The sequence below is a fragment of the Alternaria arbusti genome, assembly GCF_024043155.1.
Source record: "Alternaria arbusti strain BMP 1465 chromosome Unknown scaffold_1, whole genome shotgun sequence".
Lineage (NCBI taxonomy): Eukaryota > Fungi > Ascomycota > Dothideomycetes > Pleosporales > Pleosporaceae > Alternaria > Alternaria arbusti.
In genome coordinates, this window is record NW_026249941.1 from 3,249,760 (window position 1) to 3,267,851 (window position 18,092).

Below are 18,092 nucleotides of genomic sequence, written 5' to 3' on the forward strand. Positions count from 1 at the left end.
CCGTCGGCTCGTCAATTCACGACTGACGAACATCACCAGCTCGATAACCACGCCCACCCTCTCCACTCCACCCCAATCGTCCCACCATGTTCGTCCAGCGCTCTGCTATCGCCGCAGCAAGGCGTGTGGCCCCACGCGCCATTGCGACCCGCCGCACCTTCACCACCACCTTTGCCCGCTGTATGTTTCGCGAGGAGCTATCGTACGATGTGCCATTGACACCACAGCAGGGGAGTCCACCGAGAGCAAGGAGGCCAAAGAGAGCAACATTGCGCAGAAGGAGACCGGTCACTCGGCCAACTCCCCCAGCGTCCTCGCAGGCTTCAAGAAGCTCGACCGTATGTTGCGCCCGCACTTCGTCATCCGCATTGCCGCGGCTACGATATGCCAAAACCATCAATTGCTGACGAGGTCACTTCTGTAGAAATCAAGACTGAGGAGGACCTTCTGCCCCCTGGTGCGCAGCCCGGTACCGTTCCCACCGATGCCGAGCAGGCGACCGGTCTTGAGCGTCTCGAAATTCTCGGAAAGATGCAGGGTATCGATATCTTCGACATGAGGCCATTGGACGCCAGCCGTCTCGGTACGTGAAGCCGCCCCCGGAAATATCAGGAAGAAAGAGCTTGCGCGAGTTTGGGCTGCTAGTGGCGTGATGTGATGCTGATGAAATGCAGGTACGATGGAGGACCCCATCACCGTCAACTCGGCCGGTAACGAGCAGTACGTTGGTTGCACCGGTTTCCCCGCCGATTCGCACAACGTCCTCTGGATCACCCTTACCCGTGAGGAGCCCAAGTCCCGCTGCATGGAGTGCGGATCCGTATACGAGATGAAGTACGTTGGCCCGGCCGACGACGCCCACGGCCATGACCACCACCACGCCGAGAACCAATACCCCAGGCCCAAGAACATGGCCGACTTCCTCAAGCCCGAGTACAGGGAGTTATAAGCTTGGGCGACTTTCTCGTAAATTATAGAGTGTATCTATATGGTCGCTAAACCTGTAGCATAGTATGGTGGAGAAGTTTCTTTTGAGTTGAATGCATGCATCCGACCCGTTTGCCTGGTATTTCGAATATTCTTCTCTCTTCCCTCGGGTCAGGCTCGCATGTCAGCCCGACGCGTCGAGGCTCCTCAACATCTGATCACCCCTAGTGGTTCCTTGCAAGGAACCCTACCCTGGCTCATGACCCTTTCAGGGCGATAACACCCAGAACAACACTTTCGATACCTTTCTTCTCCGCTGTCCTCCTCTCCGCGTCCGCTTCCCCGTTAAGGCCACCACCATTCTTTCCCTTCTTCCCACTATCTCCTCCACCCAGCTTATACACCTTCTTCACCTTGTCAACATCACACCATTCACCCAGTTCCTCACCATTCTCACCCATCTCCACATTCGTCCCCTCTACCGCACTGCCCAGATGCTTACTCACAGATTCATTCGTGATGGTCTCATCTTTGTCATAAGCGCCCTGCTCACGCGTTGACGATGTTGATGGAGACAAGGGTAGCTTGACAGCAATCAGTGCGGTCGTGGTATCAGCGATACCGAACTTCTTATATGATTCGCCGATGTTGTTGTTGGGCGAGAGGCGGAATACTAGCTCGGAATGTGGAGTGCGCGTTTTGGCACGGTTGGTCAGGTGAGCGTGTAAGGCAAGGAATGTGGCCGAGAGCAGGTGGTGTGGTGAGAGTATCTGGGGTGATCTGTTAGTACCGAGGGTGAATGTCGATCCATCGTAGATGGCGATGCAAATGAGCCGTGACAACAGGGTAGGGCTGAAATGTGGCATGGCTTTTGTCGTTGGGATAAGTTAGTGCTTAGGGTTATCCAGCCTCATCAGATGCCAGACTGATTTACTCATGCGGTGTGATGAGATTAACCATGGTGCAAAGATGCCGCGGGGAAAATATCCACGCCTCGCAATCTCTTATCACGAAACTTTATTGACTTGTGGGGTGTTGTTTTGATCCAGGTGACTCAGCGGACCCTGACAGGCGGGGATTGCTGGAGGCGCGAAAAGCAATGAACAGGTAGTGAACCACGACCTACCATGGATGCGTCCAAGAAGGCATAGTCAAACTCTGGATTGGCCTCGAGTAGTTGACGCCTTAGGAAGGAGGCGTTTTTGACATCCTTGAATAAGGCCACGTGGACAGGGAAGGCCTCGTAGTGCGGGATTGTGAAGGTTCGCACGGACGCCATGTTAGATGGGATTGGTGTTGGCGTAAGTTTGGGTGTTGAAATGCACCACGTCGCGGGGGCGGAACCTTGTTGGCGATGTGATGTCGTCGTGCGTGTTTCGTCGTGTGATGAAAAGACTCTAGTGGCGTCTTTGTGGTTGATGATGCTCTTTGGTGATCATGGAGATGGACGCTGCTAGGCGGTTCGTCAGTTGTCGATTTGCATTGGCAATCTCCAAGGATATCAGATCGTGGGTGAGTCTAAAGCTCGACGGCCGCTTTGGGCAGGAGCGGGGACGGCCAAGCTAGATTTAGTCCCAGAGAATGAAGGTGGCACGGCGAATCAGGACGGATCATCGTGTCGATCGCCAGAGAACAAACTAAATTCGCCGAATATGTCAGGGCAGGCACCGTCACAGCCGTCTAGAGGTCCAGGTTTCTGAGCGCCATGTGGCCAATAAAGGGCGGACTGGACTCGATAGCTGGAGGGCTTGCGGAGAATGGGCCTGTTCCCTAGAACGCACCGCCGAGAAACGCGCTCTCACTCGCACCCTTTGACTCCCAGCGCAGCCAGCCCTCACTTCTTCCTCCACTCTCTCGCAACCCGGCCGACGAGACTGCACAGAGGTCGCGCATCGTGCAGCGACGCTCAATTCCCGCGCAGCCGCAAGCCTCGCTAGAAGTCATGTGTCTTTCGTTTGACAGGTGATAGTCGCAAGCCACCCGAGGCGCACCACCTTTGCTGGGTTTACTTGCATCGGTCTTCTCCATCGGCATTTCCCGTCTCGTGCCTGTTTCGACGTGCATTACGAAAAGTATGGCCACCAAGCGACCCCCGGACGATGACCCCAATCTCGTCAACAAGATCCAGCGAATCGAGCATGCCGACCCGCTGAGCCCACAACACCGCCCACCCTCCAACAATGACTTCTCCGGCTCTGTCAAGAAGAAGCTCGCCGACTCCAAGCGGACGGGTCAGGCGTGCGATCGATGCAAGGTACGTGATGCAGTCAGTCGCACGCGATGAAGGAGTCTTGGTGCATGTCAATTGGTCTTGACGGTCGTCGTCTCACAACATTGGCAACCACTGCGCCAGCGACGTCATTGCATGGACGCGCCTTCCTAAACACCATGACACCACTAACCACCACGGCAGGTGCGCAAGATACGCTGCGATGGCCGCCCTGAGGGCTGCACGCCATGCGAGCAGAACAGGACGCCCTGCCGCACCACCGACCGCATCACCGGCCGCGCCACTGTCCGCGGCCATGCCGAGGCCATGGAGTCGGAGAACTCGTACCTGCGCGCCCAAATCGCTGACCTCCAGGCCCAGCTAAAGGAGCACAACATCGAGCCCCGCGCGCCGCCCGCCTACAATGCCCTCCAACCGCCCAGCCACCCGTGGTCCTCCGCCCCCAGCGACAGCCAGGCGTGGAACGATGGCCCGCGACGCACAAGCACCTCTCCTCTGCCCGGCTACGCGCCAGCCGGCACTCCAGGCAAGATCGAGACGCTGCCGCAGTTCAAGCACGGTTCCATCGGCGACAACTATCTCGGTGTTGCGGCGGGAGACTCACTCTTGAGCCATATCAAAGGCACCTCGCTGTCAATCTTCGGCACCGAAATCAACATTACCGACTTCATGGCAGGCGAGGAAGAGTACGAGAGCTCGCCCATGTCCTACACGACACTGATCGACATTGCAATCGGCAGTCGCCATGTCGACGAGCCCCAACTACCGCCATACCCGGAGCTGCAAGAGTACGCCATTTGGTATCTGCGTTCATTGAACCCCTACACGATGCTTGTCCACAAGCCCGTCTTCATGGATTTGGTAGGCCAACCACCCGTTACCACAGTGCGCTCCGCTAATGCCCATAGATTTGGAGATTCGGCAACGACACCAGCTTCGTTCCTACTGCACCCCAGATTGTGACGGTTCACTTGATGCTCGCGACCATCACCTACCAGATCGCGACCCGCAACAGCCAACATAGCGGCAGCACCATGCTGGACGATTCGCATGCCCACTACATGTATGCGCTGAGTTTCTACAAGGAGCTCATCCGTGGAGACCACGGCTGGGAAGACGTTCAAGCCATGGCCATGATATGCCACCATCTCCGGACCTTCCCCAAGCCCGGCGCGGCGTGGATCATGACCTCGACTGTCTACTTATTTGCTGTCCAACTGGGTCTGCATAGATCTGTCAAAGTCTGGGTAGACGGCACCGGAGAACTCGGCAAGCTGGACATCGAGATGAGGAAGCGAGTCTACTGGACGCTGCACGCGCTGCTGGTCAACCTCAGCGGAAAGCTTGGACGGCCTATACCCATCAGCATAAGTGACATCGATGTTGAATTCCCGGATCCAATGAACGACTGTCTGCCTGGCGAGGAAGGCAAGCTGGACATTTTCCATCAATGCTCGTTCCAAGTTGGCATCCAAATGGCCAAGTACATTGTCTGGGAAACGGAACTCTACAAGATCATCTATGCTGTTCGACACTCGCCAAAATCATACCTGGAGGGCTTGAAACGCCTCGAAGCCGGCATACAACAGTGGAAAGAGGACCTCCCTTACGAGTTGCGCGACCCGTCGCATGCGTCCGAAGATGACCACATATTCGCCTTGTATCTCGAGTACTGGTATCAGGCGTTCAACCTGCTTCTACACCATCCAGCTGTTTGCAGGTCCACTGACACGGCCATCATTAATTCTAACCTGGACAAGTGCCTGACTGCATCGCAGAAGATGCTGCACAACTGTACGGCGATGATGAACAAAAAGAGTCTGGATATTCCCTGGATTAACACGGTCGTTTACATTGCCGCTGCCTTCACCACTCTCTTCATCTCGTCTATGCGGCAAGAGCAACTGTCGCCTGTGGATATGACAAAGCTCAAAGGCGACATGGCAGCCTGGGTCAATGTGCTCGGCGAATGCGACCAGTTTCTGGGATCCGGCAACAAACTCAAAACTGCCGTCGCAAGGATCGTCGACCAGTCGCTTAGTAACATCAACGACAACATTGTCAAGCGAACTGCGACCGAGTCTCTCGCTCGCGTAGCGATGCATGCTCCACCCCGATCGACGAATACCGCCCCCACGTACGACAACAGCGGGTACCGCGACCAGTACACAACCTCATCCAGTTCACCCACGGACCCTACCCTCACCTCACAATCGGTAGGCCCGTACAGTGGTCTTCCGGGAAACAGTACACATCCATACAGTCTTGGCACCCCGGTGGCTCTCCCTCAGCATACGAATAGAACGTACGAACAACACGCATACAGCAACGGCGATGAGACAAGCATGCATGCGAATCATGCAGCAGCACTGGCAGGAGCAGGCTCGGGTAGCATGTCGCAACCCTCAACTGATGCGTACGCCTACAGTAATGCGCAAATTGCCAACAACGGCCACCAGCCCGCGTACGCGGCTAATACCTATGCTCCTCAAGACTGGAGTCAATGGACACGAGCATACATGCAGCCACACAGCCAGCCCGGTGAATATCTAAATACAGCAACCACTCTCATGACACTGGGTCGAGACGGTGGGTCCCAGGGAACTGGGAGCGACGGCCAAGGGCTTGTCCAAACATCCGGAGTCCAGGGACACGCTCCCAGCCATTGGCCAGATATCGCATTCCCGAATGCCGCGACTGGTGGCAGCCACATGGCTCAACATTGAGCTGGGAAACACGACACATGGCACATAGAAGGCTGTGTACCTTCGGCTAATCTACATGGGTATTTGATCTTTACGGTCCGGCGTAGTGGCAACCTTCGATACCCGGCATCTGGAACACTTTGTGGGGTTAATGTATGGATATGAAGCGGCTCTCTGCGAGCTGCATGTGTTTGGTAATTTTAATTGCAAGATCTTTTCTTATGTATAATACTTCGGTTGGAGGCCAGATTCCGTTCTTCGGATAACGAACGGCTGGACACGACACGACGACCGGCTGATGTTGGTCAGCAAGGGGTAGATGTGTTGTTGTTGTTGAAGGGATACGGGATATTTGCCGAGTTGCAAACAAAGGACCATTGCAGTCGAAACAATGAAGATAATGATAATATCGAAGTAGGCCCTTCTCTGTAGTAGCATGTCTGATAACAATACTTCCACAAACCATGGGTCTCTTCCCACGAACATCCACGGGTCGGCGGTACTCATCGCCACAAGATCTACTCTTCGTCCAGACCACACCCAGGTAAATTGGCCACCCGTCGCCTCGGTGTTACAGTGCGGACCCTGGAGAGTGCGCGCATCAATCTAGCAGCAGCACTAACCCGTGCCACCTAGGCTAAAGTAGGAAGCCGACTTGACTACTTGGCACGACCCCACCAATCGACCTTCCATACGAGCACCAAGCCCGATAAGCTTCTGTACTTCGATCCACTGCGCTTGGTCACTACGTAAACCTCCTTCTGCTTTGGAGCTGGCGGTACAGACAAGCACGACAGATCTCCTAAGCTTTTTTCGGTGCCATCCGTGGTTTAATAGGCGTTGAGTTTAATGACTCGGTAAGCCTTGCAGCCGATGATCCTGTGGCCCTTACCAAGGGCCGCAGGATGGGCGGCAAAACGGTATAGCGTCGAACTTAGCTATGTATATATGGGCGGCCTGAGGATGGCGAAGATGGATCTCTACGCCGTTCTTTCGTCCTTGAGTCGCTGTCGTGGTCTGTGCCGTCGATTGGGCTGTGTGTCTGACAACCTTGGTACCGAAGCTGCGCAGAAGAACATCTTCGCTCTTCTCCCGACGCCCATACCTTCCTCTCGCAGATCTCTTGCGGAGGTAATCCGGGTACAACAGTTCCTATCCACGCATCGTTACTTCGATCAATCTCAACATGCGGTCCTCGGTCTCCGTCTCGGCAGTGGCCCTCGCCCTGTTGCAGGGCACCAACGCCTTGAATGCGGCCATTCAGCGCAAGCTTAATCTGCTTGCCGACATGGGCATGAATCCAGATGGCTCGGCCATGGTCACTTTCTCCGACGACGCCGAAAACAGCGCTTTCGATGCCACGGCTTTCAAATCCCTCAAGATTGCGACTACGTCAAATAGCCCGGCTGTGTTGGCTGCCGCGCCGCTCAGAAACATCACTCCGGAATATGTCGAGCTGCCACTCGACCACTTCGCCTACAAGAAAGGCCAGGATCCTTCATACCATGGCACATTCTTTAACAGGTACTGGGTCAACATGGATGCGTACAAGCCTGGCGGTCCCGTTTTCCTCTACGACACGGGCGAGGCAGATGCAGAACCAGGTGCGCTGACCAGGCTGCTAAACGAAACCAGCTTTTTCAAGCAGCTCGTCGATGACTATAACGGTATCGGAATCGTTTGGGAGCATCGTTTCTACGGAAACTCAACACCCACCCCCATCGACCTCAACACGCCAGCCGAGGCATTCGAGTTCCTGAACACGGAGCAGTCGCTTAAAGATGTCGACGCCTTTGCTAGGCAGTTCAGCAGGAAGGGTGTCAATACTACGCTCACACCCGACAAGACTCCTTGGGTTTTTGTTGGTGGCTCGTACCCCGGTATGAGGGCCGCTTTCATGCGCAACATGTACCCTGATACCATCCACGCGTCTTGGGCCTCTTCAGCTCCCGTCGAAGCTTCCGTTGACCAAAGCTTCTACTTCTCACCTATCTGGCGCGGTATGCATGCCAAGGGCTTCGGAAACTGCTCGGAGGATATCCACGCTGCTGTTAACTACATGGACAACATCATGGACACAGACTCACGCGCAACCGCCAAGCTCAAGGAGCAGTTCCTTGGACTTGGAGCTGCCAACAACTCTAACCCCACCTTTGCTGATGCTCTTACGACTCCCTTCTACCTATGGCAGTCTTACGGTATGGAAGGTGGATCTCTGGGTCTCCGTCAATTCTGCGACTACCTCGAGAAGGACCCCAAGACGAACACTACAGCTCCCGCGGAGGGCTGGTCCAAAAGCAAGGGCGCGAAATGGACGGTCGATCGATGGGCGAGCTACCCTGTCTTTGCCAACAACACGAATGATTACTTGGAAACCGAGTGCTCGGGCAAGTTGAACGTGACTGGTAACTGTGACCTGAACCAGAGGTTCACAGATCCCGCTTCGATTGCCTGGACGTGGCAATACTGCACACAGTGGGGTAAGTCCCTTCCTTCTCTCAATCCCAACTTCCCTCCTTGCATAATACTAATTTACCCATCAGGATACTTCCAATCCGCCAACCTTGGACCCCAACAACTCGTGTCCAAGTACAACTCGCTTGAGCACCAAAAGGACATCTGCCACCGCCAATTCCCCAACGCTCCCAAGTCGCTCTTCCCTGAGTGGCCAAACACCGCCCGCACCAACAAGATCTTCGGAGGCTGGGATATCCGTCCTTCCAACACGTACTGGTCCAATGGTGAATTCGACCCATGGCGCACTCTCTCCCCCGCTTCTGCTGAGCCCTTCGCGCCCAAGGGCGTTCAAGTCATCCAGGACGTACCCAAGTGTGGAGTGAAGACCAGCAGGAACGAGCTCTTTGGTCTGGTCCTCAAGGACGCGCAGCATTGCTACGACTTCAGGACGACGGGTTCTACCGTGCCCGATGGACCCGTTAGTCGGACGTTGTTCAGGAAAGCGCTAAGCGAGTGGCTGCAGTGCTACAAGCCCAAGAAGGGCCAATCGAAGCCTTGGAATGCCTAGATGCAGATGCAGGTCTGGGAAAGGGCCGTCCCCTTGCTTCGGGTAGAAGAGGTGGCATTGCTACGTATTGTTCTTCCCTGTCCACCTTACTTAGACGTCATGATAACTCGCATTCTTATCATCCTACAACTTTGACCTCGCCACTTTTTCCTGTGACTGCTGTTCTCGAGTTTTATCCAAACGAGCTTCCCATTCCCAAACCTCCCCCGTAAATCTATCTTTCTCCCACGCCTCATACACATTCCTCTTTTCTTCCTCGCCACTAACCCCACACATCTCCCCCCACACCTCCAACTGCTCTTTAAACCCCGGATTCGGGTCGCACACCGGTCGTCCCTCACATAGCTGCTCCAGCGCTGCGGCAGGGGTGATGTCATATTTCCAGATCAGGTATGCGCAGACGAGCGTTGCGGAGCGCGATTTCCCCATTGCGCAGTGGATGAATACACCGCCGTTTTCGGCGTTTAGGGCTGAGTCGATGTACTGGACAGCGGGGGTAAAGTTTTGGAGCAAGTTTGTGTTTGGGTGGTCTTCTGAGCGGATGTGGAAACTGGGGTGGGGGATGATGTTAGTATGCTTAGATAACGAAATCTAGATGTAAGGAGGAATAGTATTGGTATCATTCTGATACCATCCCTGAAAAGGGGAAAACAACACATACTAAACGTGAATCAGTCTACATCCATCTTTCATGCTTCCGATGATCCTTCCAACATACCTGTTTCAAATGCCTAAACTTTTCTTGCAGTAAAGGGTCATAATCTATCACTGATAGAACGTGCGTTATGCCTGCTTTATCTATCAAGTCGCCTTGGTATAGGGCGTAGAGGCCGCCGATGTAGAGTTTACCCGCCCGAGGCACGAGATCGACCCAGCCCATGCCTGTGTGTCCTGTGCTGCCGTGGAGGAGGAAGGACATGTATTCTGGAAGCTAGATGAGTGAAAAGGACGATGCGAAGAGCTGTAGAATGGGTAAAGCGATGGATCTGCGATGGAGTTGATGGCTATGGGAGGACGAGAGTGTCCAATCGCGGAGAAAGTACCGAGGTACGATTGGAACAGGACATCATCTGCTCTCGATGTAATTTCTGGATGTATCTGCACGCGCCTGTCCTCTGATTTTGCATCTTCCTATTGACATGCCGTGGGTATCGTCGCCGCAACGTCCAAACGGTGTTGTGGGAGAACTGTTGCCGAAATCGGCCAATGGCAGCCGGTGAGAGGACGCCCCACGTGCGCGGAGCGCTAGACAGCGGACGCGCTTTCCAGCCTCGCCATGAGACGCGTCAAACTTCACACCTGCCATCTGGCATCATCATGCTCACTTCCAAAGATCGCGCGATATTACCTCGGCACCTGGGCCCGTACGACGCGAGCTATCATGCAGCTTGACTGTGAGAAAGGACTTCAACGATGTTGATGCAGGCGGCCTGGCCATGACGTCAACGCGACTCTATCAAATTGATGGAAACACCATCATGCGCTCACCCACACAGGCTAACGCGAAGATGGTGTATCCGCATACTCATTTCTACTAGCAAAGGGCTCGCTCAAGTGGTATGGCGTCCAGGACCTACTCTTCGTTCTCTACCCATCCATGAGTATCACCATGTTTTCGTTCCATCAATCTTTCTGTTGTTCAGATGGAGGAGTCGCAATCTCGACGCAGGCATTGCTTGCATGCATGCTTATCAGAAGAGCGCGGAGTAATCGGGTGATACGCAAACTTGGTCTATCCTATGCATAGGTGCCTGTGGTGAGGGTTTTGTGTAACGCTACAGGGCCCAGCCGCGTTCAATCGACCAATATAGTCCCCGCGACTCTCGTCTAGTGAAGGGGAGCAGGAAACTGATTGTCCTAAACCGGCTAGCCGCAGCCAGATGCAGGTCCAAGCAAACAACTATTTTCGACACAAATGTTGCTCGGTCGTCTCCGAGTCTCTCCCCATTGACACTGCCCGCAAAATGTCGCTCAAGCCAGTTCATATCACGCAAGGGCCGTTCTTCTACCCCGTCGGCAACACTCCAGCTGTGTGCTTGACCCAATCCCTACCGCGCGAACAAGATGCCGCCCTGCTACTACTCGGTTGTGGGGATATCCGAAACATCCTCTTCACTGCTTATAGTGGAGCTGGAGCTGGTAAGTGCTATCCTCGACTATACATTGTACCCGCATATACTGACCGGGACGCAGACGACAGGAAGCTTGACTTCACATGCTGCGACATTGAAGCGGAGATCATTGCGCGCAACGTACTCGCCCTGACACTCATCCTTGACGACACGAAAGGCACCCGCGTACGACAGCTATGGAACCTATACTATCACATCTTTATTGATGGCGAATCCGCTGGTGTTCTGCGCTCTCAGTCGAAAAAGCTGTTGGAGCTTGCGCAGTCGTTGAAAAGCTGGAATGAAGGTCCATATGGCATGATCATTCGATTCTGTGACAGCATCACACTGGAAAACGTTACTAAGCTTTGGGCGCTGTATGCGTTGGAACCAGTTCAAGACGAGACGTACAAGGTGACACAAGATATGCTGAAAGATCAATGGCAGGTTGCCAAGCAGGTGCAGGCCCTCAAGACGTCTGGGGCGGCGTTCGTGGGAGACGGCATTCGCGCATTCGCCCCGCTCTTGACCCAAGGCTTCGAAGAGGCTGACAAAGCTTATAAGACATATTGGAAGAGTGGTACATGTTTGGAGGACAACAAGGTCACCAAGAACCTCTCGATCGCCAATCCTATGTTCATCTGCCATCGCAGTGGCCTCGTGCTCCACTACGGTACTAGCCCGCTCACCGGCTTCCACCTTGCGCCCATGTATGCTCGACTCGCCGCGGACTCACCCTTGTTCGTATCAAGTGAGACGACAAAGGGAAAGCTGCCAAAGCCCATGCAGATAGCGCTCGACCAGCTATCTGCCTGGTGCTTTGCTTTCAGGAAAGCCTCCACGCGTCTCACCATTCGATATGTTAACTCTGACGCTGTCGCGTTCTGTCATGTTATCCAACATCAACAAGCACACGGCGAATCACGCACAGCTTGTTGGTATCGCAACGTATGGACATACACCCCACTGGTTTTAGACGCGCCTGAATACGAGCAGGGCGGATCTGCACCGGCAACCTTCGATGTTATTGACACATCTAATCTGCTCGACTTTGTGGGCTGTCTCAACATTCTTACAGCATCTGCGTCGTTGATTCGCCAAAACGCCTCGTCCATCCTCCGGACAGAAATGCTCATACCCTCTGAAATCGGCATGGCAGCTTCAGCCAGCGCTTTGCTTTGTGGACACCTTCCAACAATCGCTCTACTACTCGGTCTAAAGCCCGTTCAATACTGGACAAATGCGACCTCCGTTTGGCACCTGAACGCCGCCAACTCCCCCGACTTGAACAAGAACAGAATATTCACTGCAGCCACTTCTAGACCCATTGTACTTTGGAAGCCGTTCGATACTTCTAAAATTCGTTACGACGCAGCTGAGCTAGCTAGACTGCTTATGTCTATGTATCTGAACATGTTCCAGGATGAAGGATGGGCCAATCAGTTCTCGATCCTGGGCCTAGTCAATGCAGAATTAAAGAAGAAGAAGCTTACCGCATACGAACTGTACACTCGAGCAAGCTTCGTGTCGCTGCTTCAACACATCAAGGTATCAAACGTCGTTGACTGGTCTCCATTTATGCATGCTCTGGTCGAAGTAGGCATCATGAACGACACAACCTTGAACATGGGTCCACACCACTTGCAGTCTCTTCTCGTCTACCTTGACATGCTCGGGGTATGGAAGGTAGAAGATTCTTTTGAGTGGTGGCATCCACGAACCTTCAAATTGGGCGGTCCGTTCCGCAAATGGGAGGACATCCCTACACTTATGTGCGTTACATTTGTCGTTCCTCACGACAAGGTCTCGATGTTCGGAGACCTTGCCAACGGCCACGGTACTCCGTTATGCCAGCTCCAGCTCAACTCGTCGATCAGTCCGAAAGAGGCTCTCTACACGGACATACAGATGGGTTTTGGAACGATCGAGACTTCTGGTTCGGCGTTCACGAATGACTATCGAGTAACGGTCCGAGAAGATGACAAGGGCTGGAAGGGAAAGTCGCCATTGATCGTATCCACTATGGTCTCCACGTGCACCCTCACCGAAGAGGAGGATGATGCTTGTGGCATTACCTTTGGGCTCAAGAGTACTCCAACAGCTCAGCTGCAGTTTATGTCCATATTTGGCATGCTTCTGCATGTGCACCGATCTGCTGTCGGCCAAAAAGACGTCTTTGTCTCGAGATATCGGCCAGGCTTTCAAGGATTCGTTTCCGTGAACAAGGTTGCCACGTCCAAGGTGACTGATGGTAGGTCGGACATCTCTACGATCACGGCTTTTGCTAACATGGGTCTAGTGACTGATGTCATCGCTACCATACATCCGTTCGTCAGTAGCAACAGGAACGAAGTCGAATCACTGCGAGTACATTACTCTGTAAACTTAGGAAAAGCAAAGGAGCTTCTGCAAAGTGGAGCCATTGTCGGGTTCGAGACTACGACGGCATTCACACTAAGGCTCTCCATTGGGAAGACGTATCAAATGGATGTAGTACTTCCATTCCCACCAAATGTGGCCAGTGCCAAGACCAAGATCGCACGCAAATCACTATGGATAGAGTACACGGCTGCCGTGCAGAGTGGAGCAGCAATCCTTCTGCGCCCAGATACCATGATGCCCGTCCATCTTAATGCGCAGTAAGTGGGTCAAGGGGTTTAATCTGCATCCACTGACAAACCACAGATCTGAGGTTTCTCTCGAACAACTACATTACGTTCAACCTGATGTTCTACCAAAACTTCTCCTTGGTCAGAAGGCCTCGTTTGCCAAGTGGATCGGCTTACATCCTTCTCCCATGGCTACGATGTCGGCAGGAGAGTTGAAAGCCTACCAGAAGTCTCTCGCTGACGTATCATCAACCATGCCTGGACGCCTTGGTGTGAAGGAGACCCTACAGAGTATCTATGCACACCTTGTTGGGGCAGAAGGCCAAGCACAGGCAAAGATCATTCAATTCTGTACACCCACGTCATTCTTCGGCATACTGTATATCGATTCGGTCCGTATGGATCTGTCGAACCAAACTCTTCTCGTCGATGCTGCATATGTTCCTTTCCATACGGGCGCGGACATGACGCCGCTTGTCGCTGTTCTCGCAGCGCGTCGCGACGACGCCGTGGGCATCAAGATGAAGGAAGATGAAGTCGCCTTCTGGAAGCATCTACTGCCAGGATTTGCCGAGCGATGCCGCCAGTGGCAGCACAAGCCAACATGCGAGTACAAGGTCGCGGGATGCATTCCCATCTCCACTGACCCCAGCAAGCGCTACATGTGCACGTGCGGCTACGGCGTCTTCCCTACGAACTACCTCAAAGATCTCAAGCAGTCTAAAGATCTTCTCAAACACGCCGTTCGTGTCGCACTACCAGTCATCTTTGCTTCACCCATCAACACCGACGATCCTGCTTCTCTACCGTCACCTTCGCCTCCTGCGAAGCCAAAAGCTCAAGCACCTGTGGATACACCCGAGCCTCGTCTGGTAGACCTCGGTGCGAAGGAAGGCACGTGTTGGGAGTGCGGTGCTGAGCGCCACGAGAAGGGTGGGGTTTTAGACAGATGCGGTGGATGCAAAATGGCTCGGTACTGTTCCGAGGTTTGTCAGAAGAAAGACTGGAAGAAGGGCCACAGGCAGTTGTGCCCACAGTTGAAAGAGGACTAGGGTACTTGACCACACTCAGTGTCGTGGTAGAAGTAGGAGTTACACACTGTGAGCACGCCTACTGCAAAACCTACGTCCGGCTTCTGCCACGACACTCAAGCTGCGTCAGTGGCCTACTTGCTTGGGATGGAGGGGTCGATTGGAGGACTTGTGACAAATCTGCCGCTCATCTCTGGCGATCGTTGGGTACCAAGGCTTGGAAGTATTGACGTGGACAGACGGTGCTAGTTTGATCACACCATGTCAGAATGCAGAATGTTCAATACTACTAGTATGCGCGATGTTTTTAGCACACTGTCTGTCGTGAAGCTTTGAAGGGTCGCCACGAGGCTGTGATGTGTAGTGGCCGTCTGCTGGCTGGCCTTGCGGTGGTCTGAGCGGCTCTTTGTCGGCTGGTGGATGTAACCTAATCATGATGCAAATAGCGATGGTCAGGCGACGTGTACGTGCTCGTTTTCTGCCGCCTACCCCGGACCTGCGTCAATGGGTCCACAACCCCGCAAACATCAGCAGCGTTCCACGATACCGGCGACAGCGCAATGTACAACAGCATTTCAATTTATGAAGCAAACTCGTGAGTGCAGTATGACGACAATTGTCCAGGGAATCAATGGGGCAAGCAAGCACGTGGGGCGCGAAGGGTCCTGCACGGTAGTCCAAGAATAGACACTAGCGGTTATCGATAGATGCAGGGTGGCGATAGCGGAGCGCAACACCAGGATCGTCAGGGCAGGCCATGCAGGGACGATGTTAGCTGTCAACTTTTCATTTCGAGGGGTGGGCTTCACAACTGTTTCAAGAGTTGAAGCGCGATGGAAGTGCTCACGAGGACGCCGGAAACAATGTTTGAAGTGCGACGCTGCCGCGGATGCATTTAACACGCGACACAAACGGCTAGCCCTTCCGTGATTTACGGCCTAGCGTGATCGTAGGCGGATGGTGCCCCGTATCTGCGCGGCGGGCCACCCCTTCTTCAAAGAGAGTGTCGCCGCTCGCTCCTGCCTCGATTCACTCCCTCAGTGCCCTTTCTTATCCTTCGGGACCACCTTCGCTTTACTAACCAGGCAGTTTAATCTTTCGTTTCCTAAAGACCCTCGCTTTTCGAAACTTGTTCGCCGTACCATCTCAGGGGAACACAAACCACGAATTTCACGCGTGCGCCCTTCCCTTGCTCGCCGCACAACCGCCCGGGCCCCTACACCTGCTGTTTCATCCAACCATCGAGCGTACCTGCCTACGATAACTACAAGAGAGGTCGTGATACCATCATCTTGATCGCTGCGCTACTCCACTTGCCGACGATAAGGTGCTTACACGACATCGACGATCCCGCAAACGGTCCGACATCATGGTACGAAGTCTGCTGTCCGCCGCCTTGACGGCGACAGTACTGGTAGGCACAGCGCTCGCCGGAGCGAAATGCACAAAGGATAGCCACTGCCCTCAGGACACGCCATGCTGCTCTCGTACGTATCGCAAAATTTCATCGCATCGGGGTTGGTGCTAACAAAGTCGCAGTATATGGCGACTGCGGTGTCGGCGCTTTCTGCCTCGGTGGCTGCGATCCCCTCATGTCACACAGCTTCGACTCGTGCGTTCCCGGTCCCGTGTGCAAATCCGGAAAATACACACTAGACAACCTCGACGATGTGCAGACCATCGACAAGTACCTCGGCGATGCCTCCAAGATTAACTGGCAGTCGCAGGGCATGCCCACGATATACACAGACCCCAAGACCAAGGAGAAGTCAACGCTCTTGACTATGGCGCAAGGGACAGTCGGGACACTACTGGCATCTACCTACTACGTTTGGTACGGCAAGATCTGCTCCAAGCTTTCCACGGCCCAGGGCAAGGGTGTCGTCACTGCCTTCATTCTCATGTCGGATGTTAAGGACGAGATCGACTTTGAGTGGGTTGGCGTGGACACAAGCCACGTGCAGTCCAACTTCTACTCTCAGGGTGTCACAGTGTGTAAGTAATCCGACATTCGGGCTTAGCCACCCTCGTACATGACTAACGCGATTCCAGACACCAACGGCGAGAACCTTACTGTACCGGACGCGAACACGGTCGAGACCATGCACGAATACTGCGTTGACTGGAAGGAAGACACCCTGGTATGGTCCATCAACGGCAAGGAACAGCGTAGACTCGAGCGCTCCGATACCTGGAACAAGACATCCGGCCGCTTCGATTACCCCCAGACACCCGCGCGTATCATGCTTTCCCTATGGCCTGCTGGTCTGCCTTCGAACGAAAAGGGTACCATTGAGTGGGCAGGAGGAGAGATCGACTGGAACTCGCCCTACATGACCAACGGATACTACGCCGCCCGCTTCTCGGAAGTCACCGTCGAGTGCTACGACCCACCGGAGGGTGCGCAGATCAAGGGAAAGAAGACCTACAAGTACACAGATGAAGCCGGTACTAACAACACCGTCGCCATCACCGACGATTTAGTCGTTCTGGGCTCGCTCATGGGCACCGGCGAGAACCCAGGGGAGGCCAAGGACAAAGACGACGATTCCAAGGCCACCGATGTTGCCATGGTACCTGGCGGTAACCCTGGAGGTGGCGCTGGACGAGAAGTCGCCGAGACATCAGCTGCCGTACAACCAAATTCGCCTGCGCAAGAGACGGGCTCGTCTGGAAGCGGCGCCACCGCTGAAGGCCAGTTCGTTCAAGGTACAACTGGCAGCACTGGTGCTGGATCCGTCATCCAGCCCGGCCTCGGACGCATGGGAGGATCCGTCTTCGCCATCATCGTCGCCATCATGGGCTTGATCGCGTTATAATCGCATTACCCATATTTTCTTTTACCGTCTTATGCCCTTTCTCATGTCTGTCTGTCCGTGTCTATCCTTGGCGTTTAGTTCGATACCTGTGGTCTTGTAGTTTTGTGTACTGGGGAACAGGGGTGAGACGGGTTGCATACTCCCCCTCGTCGTCTTGTGTATAGTGCATACATTTTCCTTCCTCTTATCGTCCATCTCCCGCAGTCTTCTGGTTATGACATATATCCTGTCCAGATGGTTGAATCTGTTTGATACAATAAATGTAATACCGCATTTCAATCCGCTGCTTCTTTCTTGATGATGTATTGGGGATTGACGAGTGAAGGGTAACGAAGTAAAGAGTTTTGGTCGAGCTGCAGCATACCCGGATCATCTACAGAAAGTCTCCGTCCGGCCATGCACCGCATATGCATGCCCCGCGCGAGCATGGAGGCATATATAAGATGTTCGCAGCATCTCGCCGCAAAGGTACATCCAGTACTAGGATACCTGTCAGCACTACAGTGGTGAGTCTCGGCTAGCTACCCCAACCGTTCAGTGGATGCATAATCTCTCCGGCCCCTGTAAATTACCATGTTGATGACTGCAGCCTCGTTCGACGGGAGACAAGATGAGCGAATTGGAAAGAGCTTGGT

General features: G+C 53.9%; 6 protein-coding genes across 6 annotated transcripts; 5 read left to right on the forward strand and 1 right to left on the reverse strand.

The window, feature by feature from the left end:
* Positions 1–86: 86 nt before the first annotated feature.
* J4E86_001184 (uncharacterized protein) lies at positions 87–949 on the forward strand (the record flags this gene model as incomplete). Its single annotated transcript, XM_051441754.1, has 4 exons — positions 87–180; positions 231–338; positions 425–583; positions 675–949. The coding sequence occupies 4 exons, from the start codon at positions 87–89 to the stop codon at positions 947–949; spliced, it is 636 nt and encodes a 211-aa protein (XP_051307925.1).
* Positions 950–1,184: 235 nt separating this feature from the next.
* On the reverse strand, positions 1,185–2,206 carry J4E86_001185 (uncharacterized protein; the record flags this gene model as incomplete). The annotated part of the gene is made up of 2 exons (XM_051441755.1): positions 1,185–1,697; positions 2,054–2,206. The coding sequence occupies 2 exons, from the start codon at positions 2,204–2,206 to the stop codon at positions 1,185–1,187; spliced, it is 666 nt and encodes a 221-aa protein (XP_051307926.1).
* Positions 2,207–3,001: 795 nt separating this feature from the next.
* Positions 3,002–5,459, forward strand: J4E86_001186 (uncharacterized protein; the record flags this gene model as incomplete). The annotated part of the gene is made up of 4 exons (XM_051441756.1): positions 3,002–3,181; positions 3,341–4,018; positions 4,066–5,373; positions 5,421–5,459. 4 exons carry the CDS (start codon positions 3,002–3,004, stop codon positions 5,457–5,459), a joined length of 2,205 nt encoding a protein of 734 aa, XP_051307927.1.
* A 1,589-nt stretch (positions 5,460–7,048) lies between these two features.
* Positions 7,049–8,887, forward strand: J4E86_001187 (uncharacterized protein; the record flags this gene model as incomplete). The annotated part of the gene is made up of 2 exons (XM_051441757.1): positions 7,049–8,342; positions 8,406–8,887. 2 exons carry the CDS (start codon positions 7,049–7,051, stop codon positions 8,885–8,887), a joined length of 1,776 nt encoding a protein of 591 aa, XP_051307928.1.
* A 1,964-nt stretch (positions 8,888–10,851) lies between these two features.
* On the forward strand, positions 10,852–14,659 carry J4E86_001188 (uncharacterized protein; the record flags this gene model as incomplete). Its single annotated transcript, XM_051441758.1, has 4 exons — positions 10,852–11,026; positions 11,081–13,249; positions 13,298–13,637; positions 13,684–14,659. The coding sequence occupies 4 exons, from the start codon at positions 10,852–10,854 to the stop codon at positions 14,657–14,659; spliced, it is 3,660 nt and encodes a 1,219-aa protein (XP_051307929.1).
* A 1,348-nt stretch (positions 14,660–16,007) lies between these two features.
* On the forward strand, positions 16,008–17,457 carry J4E86_001189 (uncharacterized protein; the record flags this gene model as incomplete). The annotated part of the gene is made up of 3 exons (XM_051441759.1): positions 16,008–16,125; positions 16,178–16,633; positions 16,691–17,457. The coding sequence occupies 3 exons, from the start codon at positions 16,008–16,010 to the stop codon at positions 17,455–17,457; spliced, it is 1,341 nt and encodes a 446-aa protein (XP_051307930.1).
* Positions 17,458–18,092: the final 635 nt, after the last annotated feature.